The sequence below is a fragment of the Chanodichthys erythropterus genome, chromosome 14 (assembly GCF_024489055.1).
Source record: "Chanodichthys erythropterus isolate Z2021 chromosome 14, ASM2448905v1, whole genome shotgun sequence".
Lineage (NCBI taxonomy): Eukaryota > Metazoa > Chordata > Actinopteri > Cypriniformes > Xenocyprididae > Chanodichthys > Chanodichthys erythropterus.
In genome coordinates, this window is record NC_090234.1 from 28,969,875 (window position 1) to 28,982,852 (window position 12,978).

Consider the following 12,978-nt stretch of genomic DNA (forward strand, 5'->3'; position numbering starts at 1 on the left):
AGGGAGTGGGGTCCAGTTGTCATCTCTAAAATAAAAACGGTAGGGCCATTCTTCATTTGCAGGGTCAAGCAGTGTTCCTCTACTTTGCAAAAGTGCCTGAGGTGTACCCTCAGTTGAAACTAAAAATATAATATTGACGAAACAGATTTGGGTTAAAATTACATCTTTACATTATATAATATATATATTATAAAATATACCACTTTCTATGTGAAAGGTCATGAGGAGTGCATGATGCGTTCATTCATTCTTAATTTTCATACACTTTGTTACACTTTTAGTCTGGTGTTACATGTTAATAACAATCCTTCCATTTTACTAAATATAGTTTAAATACATTTTATTACTTTAAAAAAAAAAACAAGCAGTCTAAGAAATTCAGCCAATTTTTTGCCACTCAAATTAAAGAATAGCCAAGTTATTTTATATTTTAAATCCAATTTTGTTTAAAAAATGTCTTAAAAATTGGAATGTATCTACCAAATTACCATTAAGTCACAAATTAATTGGTGCTTCATACTTTTTTGAGGGTCTCATTCAGCTGAGCTCTCCACTCGAGTATGATGAAGTTAAGCACATTGCATTGTGGGAAGCATTTTATTCAACTATAAGACTCATAATGCAGTATTAGTATTTTATTAAAGATTTACATTTGTGTACAAAAGGGAGGTGGGGGAACAACAACAAGTATACACAATTATATAGTAATAGAGTGCAAAGCTTCTAAAAATGTAAGCCAAGTCACAGAGTATATACAATACACTTCTAAACTTTTGAAACACTATAAAATCTTAACGGTTATTGTACATAGTGTCCAAAAGGTGAAAGCTATCATACAAAAAGTGCATGATGTGTTTGTCCAAAATGAGTGGAATCAAACATTGCTTTAAATTGATTGGTCTTTTGTATGCATGAAGGCAAACACGCATATTCGCATATTTCAGAGTTCACTTTGGCCAGCATGGCAGTAGAACAATCTCATTGCATACAGGGTACATACAAGAGGGGAAAAAAAGTTCTATTCATGTTGGTTCAGAAAAATAAAGAAAGATTCTATCACTGGAGACAGAATTTGCATTTCTCTGAAAGCTGAGGTCAGTCTGTCCTTCGATGAGATTCTTGTGTCAGAAAATAATTGGTTTTGTAAGGGAAATCAGGTTGCATGTCAGCTTGCATAAGCAGTTCGACTGCAGATCTGGACCTTGAGTGCCTGCTGTGGAGAGATTGCTTCCCTAATTTGTCACGCTTGAGCACGTAAATGACACGTCAGGCAGACGGTTCGACATTTAAGAGTAGCAGCAGATGATGCACTCGCCAACAGATGACAAAAGGTACATTTCGGAACACTGGAATTGTTGACGGGCATTTTTAATTCAGTCTGCTAACATCTCATTTAAAACTTTCAGTCCTCAATGCAGAGAACATGCAAAATGTCATTCTCCAACCAACATGTGAAACCTTGAGCTGGTTAAAAGTCCAATAATTACCTGATTTATAAAAAAAACAAAACAAAAAAAAAAACATTATTCATCAAAAACTTTAAAAGTTTGGGTCAAATGAGACAACTTTGTAAACAAAATACAACTAATGTTGATAAAGGCAAGCTGTAACTTAAGTTACCAACTGTTTAGTTGTTTCTTGAACTTTCAGAAGCAACTGATTGTATACAAAAAGAAAAAATGAAACGAGAAATCCTTTAAACATGTCTTTTTTATGAAATAGCTGCCAAAATGCATATGCCATAATAGATTGATAACATGTACTCTTTACTTGTGTTATCAAATACAAAGACACCGCCTCCACGTTCATAGTGTTGAAATAAAAAAAAAAATTGACCATTTAACGATATCAAAGCCAAATATGTAATATTGATAAAACATGCTTTGGCCTGTAATGCCAGAGATAGAATGTATTGGACTGTATTTCATCCAGTTATAGCTCTATGATATACAAGCTTAACACAAAAGTGATCTGCTGAATCTGAGCAACATAAATGTGAAGAAATGTTCGAAATATTTCAAATTTACGTCTGTGCGTAACTTCTGACATAATTTTGGTGTATCAGTGACCTAATGTCAGCAATAAAACAACCGTTTTATATTGTGTTTGTGCAACTGTTGCTACTGCAAAGGCAGGATTTTAAGCAATTAAATCATTTAAGTAAACTTTTTTGTCTTCTGAAATGAGCAAAATGTCGAAATTGAAATGTACACGGGATATAATCTTGTTCTGTATATGATACACGATATTTCAGTTTATAAATGGCATAGATTCTGTAAATCAATATTCATATTTGTATATAGTTTGTTCATAAGTAAATGTAAAAAACCTCAACTTAAAACACAAGAGCACTATACACCAAATAAAAGTAACAGACACGTTAAACTTTTTAAATCTAAAGAGGGAATGATGCCAACTCCAAGAGAAAATCTTTCTTAATGATGTCTACCATACTACTGAAATGTCAGTTAAATTATTATTTTACATTATTTGTAACTCTTTTAAAAGTTATTGATGACTTATACAACAGCACACTGGAAAAAAGGTAAACATTTTCCTACAAACCCCTCCTCTGAGTTTCGGTTTGAGTCCAGGAGTAAAGATGGCTGAGAACGTGCTTCTGTGTTTAAGTCCACAGTAAAGTTTTCAGCATTTTTTGTCTATAATGACATGATCCAATATTTCTAGAAGAGATTTGTGTTGGCCAGGGGGCTTCTGTTCAGTTCCCTCACATACTTGTGTGTTCATACAGGCAGTCTGCAGCAATTTTAAAATAAGAAAACATTTAGAAAACATGCGTCCGTGTCGGGCTGATTCGCCCTTTAGTCTCTGTACACGTAAGTCCGCCAGAACATGTGGTACATCACTCTGATTTGTGACAGTACAGGTCTTTGAGTGCCTTGAGTTCCTCGATGAGTGTTTTGTTCTGGTTCTCCAAAACGGCCACGCGGTTCTCCAGACACTTGACATATTCCTTTTTCTTCCGACGACACTCACGAGCAGCCTCTCTGGAGGACAGAAGAAATTTGAGATCTATTTAGCAGATGCATTGATGACTCTTATGATATGATATGTTTGAACCAGAAAGAGCTAATTATACAGGCAGACCTGGTTCTACGGGGTGCTTTGAGGTGCTTAAGCACCCTCAAACCAAAACAAAAGCACCCTCAGTTGATACTGTAATATTATATTGACAAAACAGATTTTGATATGATTAGCCTTTGACTTGACTGTTATCAAACAGCAAATAATGTGTTGCTAATGTTAAACAAACCATGTTCCCGTTCGCCATCTCAGAATCAGCTGCCTTCTAAAAATCAGCTTCCGTAAAAATAATTATATGAAAGCCCCGCCCCACACGTTTACGATATTGGTTACATCCTTGTGATGGAAGAGAACGGGGCAGTTTCAAACCGTCTTTGGTAAACTACAGTTTTAAGGAGAAAATAATCAGCAATGGTGTTGACTGATGAATTTGCACATGGTTTGTCTTAAAGCATATTAAAAACACCACATAGACATATAAACAACATTAAAAACTTGATTTTCACCACAGGGGGTCTTTAACAAACAAATTTAAAACAACTGCATGTATCCAAGTATTATGTTTTTTTTTTTTTTTGGTCAATATATATGTTTGAATATTATCAATATAATCAAACGCACCAGGTATTTTAGGCTAGATTTACTACAAGGTCTAATGCATAGAACCAATATTTTGACACAAATCTTTTTTTTTTCGCGACTGTTTACATGAGATTGCCTATATTTACAATAGCTTTACATATTTATGCGAGTATTGAGATTAGTCAGTACTGTACTACTGCTACTGTAGAAAGACTGATATTATGTTCACTACCGTTCAAAAGTTTGGTGTTAGTAAGATATTTTTTTTTAAATTAGAATTGTATACATTAAAAATTCTATTTCAAATAAATGCTGTTGTTTTGAACTTTCTATTCATTGAAGAATCCTGAAAATCACTGTTTCCACAAAAATATTATGCAGCAACTATTTTCAGCATTGATAATAATAAGACACTTTTAAGAAATTCAGCTTATTACAATGATTTATGAGGGATTGTGTGACACTGAAGACTGGAGTGATGGCTGTTAAAAATTCAGCTTTGCCAACACGGCAGTAAATTATATTATTTATGCCCAATGGTGGTAAGGTTTACTGTACGTTTACTTTTACTAAAACCATTTTTTGTTTTTACCTGTTTTTCATGAGGCGGACTTCCCTTTTGCGCGTGGCCTCTTCAGCACCACCTTGGCTTGGCAGGGCCGGGGAGGATGCCATGACCACACCTGGAGCAATCGTGCTGGTTGGGGCAGTACGAATTTGATAGGCCTGCACATCTCCAGAAGCAGCTGTCGGACAGACAAAATGCAGCCCACAAACAATGAATCAATAGAGAGTTTGATTCAAAGCACAACATCAAATCATAGAATATTAATGTCTAAAGAACTTCATACCAAGAACGATAACTATAATGTTAACTATATTAGCATCCACATCAGTGGACGATAATAGTTCTGATTATTACACGTGCGCTGCAGTTTTGTCATCTGCCACTTTAAATACTTGAGCTCTGTACAGCAGGATGAATTCTGATTGGCTGTCATTATTTTTATCGTTCATCAGCTGGAAAAAAATCGTCTTAAGTGATTCCAACGATATCTTTTCTCTGTGCCCTTAACTTTATAGTTTTAGTGTGGACTCTGCTATTCTTTTGTATTTAGAAAGATTTTTAGAACTATATCTTTATCGTTATTGTTATGGTTATCTGATTTGTTAAAACGGTTTCATTTACACCTGGCCACATAAATGTGTCTCTGCAAAACAAATATAAATCCGATCTTCAATTTCTGCACTACATGCCAATTATATGCAAGTTCATGTCAACAAAAGCAACAGATATGCACTGCATTTTATTTACCATCAGCTAATTTTAAGATCAAAGACCACAATAACAGAAAGAGATGCATTAGCACTGGTAAGATCATTTAGTCTCACTACTTTTAATGAAGATGAATGTGTGTTCAACATCTGCGACTTACTTTGTTTCATTTGCATTAGTTTGCATGTCGGCTTGCTGAAGCGATACTCAGCAACTCATCTGCGGCGATGCGTGTTGCAGTAGCACTGTCATATCTGGCTACAATGTCATATAGCATATAACACGCTCTCGCACATTAACATTTTGGGAGGAGTCAAATTTGCATATGTGGTTTCAACAACCAGATGCATTTACACTTGCTTCTCAAACACTTCCTGAAGTGATTCGAGTGATCGGATTTAAATCCAATCAGAGAAAACACATGAAGTGACCAGGTGTAATTAGGCCCCGAGTTATCATCCTTGTTGTTAGCGGCCCTTAGCTTTTACAGTTGCCCAGAATAACAAAATAGGTCAACAAGTTAAAAACAACATCAAATCAATATTGATACTTTTTACTTAATAAATGTCCTGGGTTATATCCTTAAAACTGATTTGAAAAAAATTAAACTTACCTTGTACCACTACTTGATTGCTGGGCACCAGTATCTGCTGACCATCACTGGTCTGGGCGTACTGCAGGATGGTGGTCCCTGGCTGGGCTGCTGTTGCATTTGTCATGGTGAGAGTCTGCAATCCCTGCACTCCATCTGTGCCGTTATTTGCAAGCTGAATGGCTCCACCCTGTGTAATGGCGACTGAAAGAGAAATGGCAATTAAGAGGTTGTCACTGATTTGGTGAGAAGGTTCGCACAAGGCACTATATGTCTAAGAACCAAATATGTTGGAGTTATGGTCTAACGGTGCTCCAGGAATGTTGAGCAGTGATGGTAAAGTGGGAGATGCAGAATCCCAAAATATCTCAATACTTCAGTCATGGGCTTTAACATACTGTACTGGCCGCTGCTGGTCTGATATATTGGGGTTGGCACTGTCACTGTAGTGATGGCAGGCGCAGTGTCCTCCTCAGATTTCTCTTCTTCGATTCTCGGAACTCCTGGAGCGTCTGATGACAGGTCATTCAGGATTTTCCTATAGATCACAAACAGCTGTAGACTGGAAAATTTCCTTATGTAATGCAAAACCTTTGAAGAACCTATACGTACCTATATGAGGGGCGTCTAGAAAGGATCTCTCTTCGTTTTTGAGAGTCGGTCACACTGTCCACTGACTCCTGTGAGTCCTCACTCTCCGCTACTGTAGAAATCTGAGCAACAAACAATTGTTTCATGCGTAGGTCAAATTTCACATAATTGCATGTTAAAGGATTAGTTCACCCAAAAATGAAATTTCTTTCATTAGTACTCACTAGTGCTGCAACGACGCGTTGACGTCATCGATTACGTTGACTACAAAAATACGTCGACGTGCGTGAAATGCGTCGACGCGTCACACTGTTTACATTCATCTCGCATAATGGCCGCTTCTGCTCCTGGGAATGGAGAAAGTTCCATTCTATCACAAAAACCTAGACCACGATTATCAAAAGTATGGGAATACTTTAAACAGAGGCCAAATAAAATGGTCCTTTGTTCCCTTTGCAAAACCGAAATGGCATACCACAGCAGCACAACTGCGATACACAAGCACTAGGGGTGTGACGCGAGACTAAAATGTGACGAGATTACTCGTTGAGGTGAAAAGTAGTCTCGTGATGTTGCCATGACAGAGTGTTAGGATGAGTAGGAAAGAATATGCCACCGCTACGTTTACATTACGCCTCTACTGTCGTTTTGCTTTGTATTTAAATTAAAAAACATTTAATTCAGTTGGATAACGGTCGCCGACGCTCCATATTCACAGAGTGAAAGTGAAAGTAAACGCGAGCGCGCTTTCGAACGACATTTCAATACCCCGCATTTTGAAAGCGGCTCCCTGATGAATGCAAATATCTCTCAATATGAAAGCTATTTTAGGCTGGGCAGTGTAGTTGTAACAAACTCTTAGCTCAGTATCAAAGAAAAATTTGGTCTAATTTGCACTTTGAATATTGAGAGAGTGTGATTATGGTTGCACTTATTGTAAAGTGTTACCATAAAAATGAATAACAGTTTTCTCTTAATCTTATCGAGCACAAACAATAAGGTTTCATTTGTTAACATTAGTTAATGCACTGTGAACTATGAACTAACAATGAATGACTATTTTTATTTACTAACATTAACAAAGATTAATAAATACTGTAGCAAATATATTGCTCATTTTTTATGTTGATTAATACATTAATGTTTATAAATGAGACCTTATTGTAAAGTATTAACATTTTTATTTATACTGTTTTTATTTCTATGATCAGTTTGTGGAAAGGAGTTCAGTTAGGAGGTCAAAAGTTGTAAAAGCTCATAAATCATGTACAGTAAGGTCTGAAGAGACTGAAATCATACAGGAGAGAAGTCAGTCAGTTGAGTTAGTGGCAAAACCTTTTACAGTACTTGAGTATTGTTGTCTTTTACTGCATATGATAATTCATACTCAGAAAGCAGAACAGAAACAGAAATCCTCAAATCCATTGAGGATTTCTTAAAAATAGTGTGTAAAAATCTTGTTGTGAACTCAATCTCGAGCTACCTGACTTGTCACACCCCTAACAAGCACCTCAGAAGAAAACATCCTGGCGCTCTCCTACCTCAAAAGGACGAGCTATCTGTGTAAGTATTTATTATTACAATTAGTTTTGGGAGTAATTGTTGCATTCTTACCTGCTGTGTTTTGGTCAAGAATTATATGCTATGTAATAATGGTAATGCTAATCGTTAACGGTATAAGCTGTAAACATATATTACTGTATAGGTTACTCTGGCGAAAATAAAGCAAACTTTAACTTTTAATTAACATTTACTGGCTGTTAGAAGTTGTCTATGCACACGTAGGCTTAAGTAGTGTACGTGAACATATAGATAAATAGGCTACTAGTGCATTTTTGTTTACTTTTGGCACAAGCCAGTTAAATAAAACATAATTCGTTATTAATCACATACTTGATTATGATTATCTCATTAGTTAAAAAGAGTTTAAAATGCTTTCTGTATTTCATAATAAAATGACAAATTCACTACACTCTCTGAAATACAATTAATATTGTAATCAAAGTAATCATATTAAACATTGTAATTAATCACATTCAGTTCATTTAAAAATATGCAGTTTTAATACCCTCTTTGAAATACATATATATTGTTAGCATTCATAGATTTCATGTTTAAATTTGTTCGCAATGTTAATTATTGTGTTTGTTTTTTTGGCCATAAGTTTTTTTTTTATCCCTCATAATAAGCAACATAATTAATTCAAAGTCCAGAAAAGTAGTAAAGCGATTGTTAAAATAGTCAACATGACTACAGTAGTTCAACCATAATGTTATGAATCAACGAGAATAGAATTTGTTTTGTTTTTGGCAAAAAAAGTGTTCTGGTTGCTTCATAACATTAAGGTTGAACCACTGTAGTCACATTGACTATGAGACTTTAGCTATATCTTTACTACTTTTCTGGACCCAGAATGTGGTAATTACATTGCTTTTTCTTGGGGATCAGAAACCTCTCGGATTTCAACAAAAATATCTTAAATTGTGTTCCGAAGATGAACGGAGGTCTTACAGGTTTGGAACGACATTAGGGTGAGTAATTAATGACAGAAATTTCATTTTTGGGTGAACTAAACCTTTAAGAACTAACCCATGTGAGATGAATAGAATAAAATACATCAGGGTCATGAACATCTAGAGATCTTGGATGTGTTAAGCTGTCATACCTGGACAGTTTGCACCTGTGGTGACTGAATGACTGAAGGTTGAGCTGCCTGGATAACTCCGTGGACCTGCACTGTCTGACCATTGGGCAGCTGCACCAGGGTGACAGTAGGCCCTGTGGCACTTGCGTGTCCGGCAGCCATCGTTACCTATCCAACATCACACACAGAGTAAAAATATAGTAAAATATAGATGTTCTGTCTCTAATGTCAGACTCTTGACTTAAATTATGATGTCTTAAATTCATTTGACGTACTGTATAGTAAACAATCGATTATGTTCTTACCTGTGCAAGAGTGGCGATTTGGGCCTGTGTGAGCTGTTGGTTCTCATTTTCAGAGATCGCAGTGTCTGCACCCTGCTGGGCATCGGCTCCCGACTCCATGGTCATTGAGTTAGCTGGTGAGAGACCGAATGGAATCCAACATCTTTAGTGTGAATTTTTGCCACACGAACAAATAAACAAAATGGCATTAAAAAAGAGTTTTATAATAAATTTATAATAAATACTCAATAATTCATTCAAAACAAGAACTATACATTTTGATATCATGGTGACTTTCAATTACATAAATGATTAATATGTTAAGCAAGTTAATTCTTTTTTATTAACACTAATATCACAGTCTCGACCTGAAACTTTGGATGTGGCATTGCAGATGAAGCATACATACCTATAAGAGGGGAACCTAGGCAGAACCTTCACACCGTCCTCTCTTCTACTGTGGAAATCTGATCAGACACAGAAAAGTCACTATACTAGTCAGCAACTTTGACATTTCTACTTTGAAAATCATCCTCCATAGTACTAAGGAAATATTGAGAAAAAACCTCTGCTAACACTGTTGTTGGTATACAGTATCTGACAAGACTACCAATTGAGATAATGAGGTCAAAGTGGCATTAAAGCTCAAGTGTGTAATTGTAATACTTTCTTTTATTACAGCTTAATATGAAGAAGCAACTATAAGTAATTAGCGGGTTGATTCCTCAATAAAGTATACAGACTATGGCTCTGTGGTGCCACCACTGCAAGTAATATGAGATTAGACACAGTTCCTTCCTTCCTTGTTACTGTGGCTTGTATAAATGAATGAGCATTAAGTACTATTTTAAGTACCAGTGTTGTATGGCATCCTGCTGCCATGATAGTATCACAGTCATTGACATGCTATAACAAACAATGCATCCAAGTAAGTAGTATACTACTTGGTATTTAGCTGGTATAGTAATGTAACATGATTAAGACATGACGAAACCCAACCCAAACAAAGGCTAAAAACCACTAAAGAGTTTTTCTTTCTAGTTTTAGCAAATGAAAATGAAGTTAGACTTTCTTGGAAAGGGAGCTAATTTTAGAATATCCAAATATAGACACACATTAGTTAAGTACGGCTAAAGCGTTCCTGTGCTGCAACTCTATATGGAGTTTTAATTGAATCATTTGACATTATGTCGGAAATAAGGGTGCAGATTTCCTGGACTCGAGATGAGCAGTTATGAATCAATACTATGGTCGTTTGAACTAAAATCTGAGACTGCAACACTGCATGTCCACTGATAAATATTCTTCCCAGAAACCTTTCCTGTCCAGAAAAGAAAATATGTCTAGTGTAAATTTAAGATACATAAACCAACTGCTAAATCCTAGCTGGACATGTTTACAGTCAGGATTTTGATGCTAATGCACAGAATATTGTCAGGTCTCTCTCTAAATGTACGCCTATATAAGCCACACTAAGAGATGCAATGCCTTACAGTGCACAATGGAAATTAATCGAAATCCCAGTGTGAATGTAAAGAGTTTGTAGGTTCTCATTAAAGAAGGTCCCAGTACGCAACCCCTAGGTGCTCTGAAAAGATTTCTGCACTAGTCTACAATAACATCTAATATGAGAGTTTAAAATTACTAGCGCACTGGCCAGTGATAAAAATTAAGTACTGCAATAAAGGTATCATATAGCTTTTTCTTTTATAGAAAGCATCAGAATATGCTGTGAATGCAGTCCTGACTTCCCTTGACTGTTCGGCATGTGTAGATATTGGAGTGCTTGACCTCTAAACTGTCTGGAGAGGAAGAGTTGGATTAATTTACACCATATACAGCTAGCCAGGCTATATGGCTTTTAATAACTGGCTTCAGCCCTCTTGGATCCTAGAGGCTAAGATATGCTAACTTATGTCTAAGATAAAAAGTCTAAGTTATGCTAACACAGTTGACAATCAAAAACTAAAATACTATACAGTAACAGTATAATGGAATTATACTGTTGTTTTTTTTTTTTTTTTAAAGCTCCATTAGGCTTTTATATCATACCGTTTGTACCATATGTTAGTATAGATATAAAATAATATAAATACAATATCAAAAAGTAATGATAAAATACATACAATAAATACAAAATATATATAAAAAACAACACAATGTTTTATTACCATTAGTGGCAGTATTTTTATGCATGATGTTTGTGAAATAAAGAGACAAACAGAGCACTTTGAGATAGAAAAAGATGAGAAAGAGAGCGCGGGCCCCGGCATGACAGAAAGCGTGAACCGACAGTAATGTGATCTCATGACGCTCAGAGTCTATCTGTGGTTTGATTGGTCATGCATAGCTCTCCCTCTACTTTTCAAATCCTATTTTCTGCCAGACAGCTTATTCTAGGAAACGTGAGGATATTGTGCATTCATAGATCTTTATATCTAAAACTGTAAGCATGAATCCAAATGACAGCCTACTGATATTAATATAAAATACTTATGTGCATTAAAAAAAGTTGGCACTGTGGACAAATCAGGAGTAATGCCTCAAAATGCATAATCAAAGATCACTTGTATTTGAATAGGTTTTTGCTATTTAAAATGCAATTATGCAATACAATATTGCATCTCTTTATTAGTCATGTGCAATGTACAGGGGGTAAAAGGTTTCCTATATTGTGTATAAAAACTGTATTTGTTTAAGGGCGTGCGATCACAGCCCTTGGAATAATATATAATGAAACCATGAAACAGTGCAATAATAAACCATATATTGTCCTAAAATATTGCAATATCATCAGGGCGTGCCCAATAAATCGCACAATGCATCAAGGACATTAGAGAAGATTAAATATTTCCTGAATGATATAAGAGTATTACACCCTGATTCCACCAGGCAGCACACATTTTTGTCTAACCGGGGTGTGAAAGAAGCCAACAAAAAGGGAGAAACCCCACATATATGAACTGCGAAGATGCATAAAAAAAACAGAGATGGTGTGCATCCATATTTCGTAGCATTTTAAATGATCAGCCATGCATCAAAATTTCCCACCCTGGGTTTGTGTTGCTCTCCCGTTTGCCTCCCCTCCCTCTGCATGCAACAACTACAGCCGCCATGATCTCTTTGTTTCCAACGGGCCGAACCCAAACCAGACTTATATGCCATTCGGGACGAGCCCTTTCCCTCCGGACACTTGTCTCCTCTTACCGATACAGACTCCCTCCGTCACTCTCGAGCCCTCGGAGCTCCACTTTTATTCAGGCCGACACGTAAGAGACCGCGTCAGGCTACACCTCCGTCGCGTCACCGAGAACAACAACACAGAGAACGAGACGAAAATCCGATCATCAACCCCACTGCACTGAGCGAGAGCGGCCGAGAGCGTGGCGGGAAGAGTCGAGTGGTGACGATTACAGACGAAGCGTGGCCGAAGCTTGACGAAATAGTGCGAATACGACACACTTACAAGATTTTGTGAATGAATCTCGACAAATGTTTTTAAAAACAGAAAATTGTTTAGTATAGGCTTACATAGAAATATCAAATAAATATAAAACACCAAAACTAGCCTAACAGCCTGGCTAAGCTGGCGTTCAGCTGGTTAGTGTCCTCAAAGCCTTTAAAGCCATGCAGCCATCAAACCATTTCACCAGGTTGGTTTAAGCTTTTATTTTTAGCAGGGTATTTTTTTCCAGAAAACTTTAACCGTGTATCTGTAATCCATTATACGCAAAATTCTGCAAAACGTCATGTTCATCAATAAATAATTAATTCAACATAAATTATCAAGACAGCAAGGATAAATCACCTCTATTATTAGCATTATGGTCGACTTCAGCTTTTCCAAATGAATATGCAGAGGGTTGGCAAACACTGTTATTGTAGAGGTATTGAGGGGGAGAGGAATAACGATAGACAATTTTATTACGATTTTCTTATTAAATTGATATTGATGTGAATTCAT

General features: G+C 36.3%; 1 protein-coding gene across 2 annotated transcripts; it reads right to left on the minus strand.

The window, feature by feature from the left end:
• Nucleotides 1–620: 620 nt before the first annotated feature.
• creb1b (cAMP responsive element binding protein 1b) lies at nt 621–12,326 on the minus strand. 2 transcript variants are annotated; one of them, XM_067409928.1, is made up of 9 exons: nt 12,222–12,326; nt 9,424–9,481; nt 9,036–9,148; nt 8,752–8,898; nt 6,108–6,208; nt 5,894–6,033; nt 5,517–5,699; nt 4,220–4,373; nt 621–3,008 (listed from the first exon to the last, which is right to left on the minus strand). In XM_067409928.1, the coding sequence occupies exons 3-9, from the start codon at nt 9,138–9,140 to the stop codon at nt 2,864–2,866; spliced, it is 975 nt and encodes a 324-aa protein (XP_067266029.1). In that variant the 5' UTR covers nt 9,141–9,148; nt 9,424–9,481; nt 12,222–12,326; the 3' UTR covers nt 621–2,863. The 2 variants fall into 2 exon arrangements, with proteins under 2 accessions (XP_067266029.1, XP_067266031.1); XM_067409930.1 differs by lacking the exon at nt 12,222–12,326 and adding an exon at nt 12,066–12,202.
• Nucleotides 12,327–12,978: the final 652 nt, after the last annotated feature.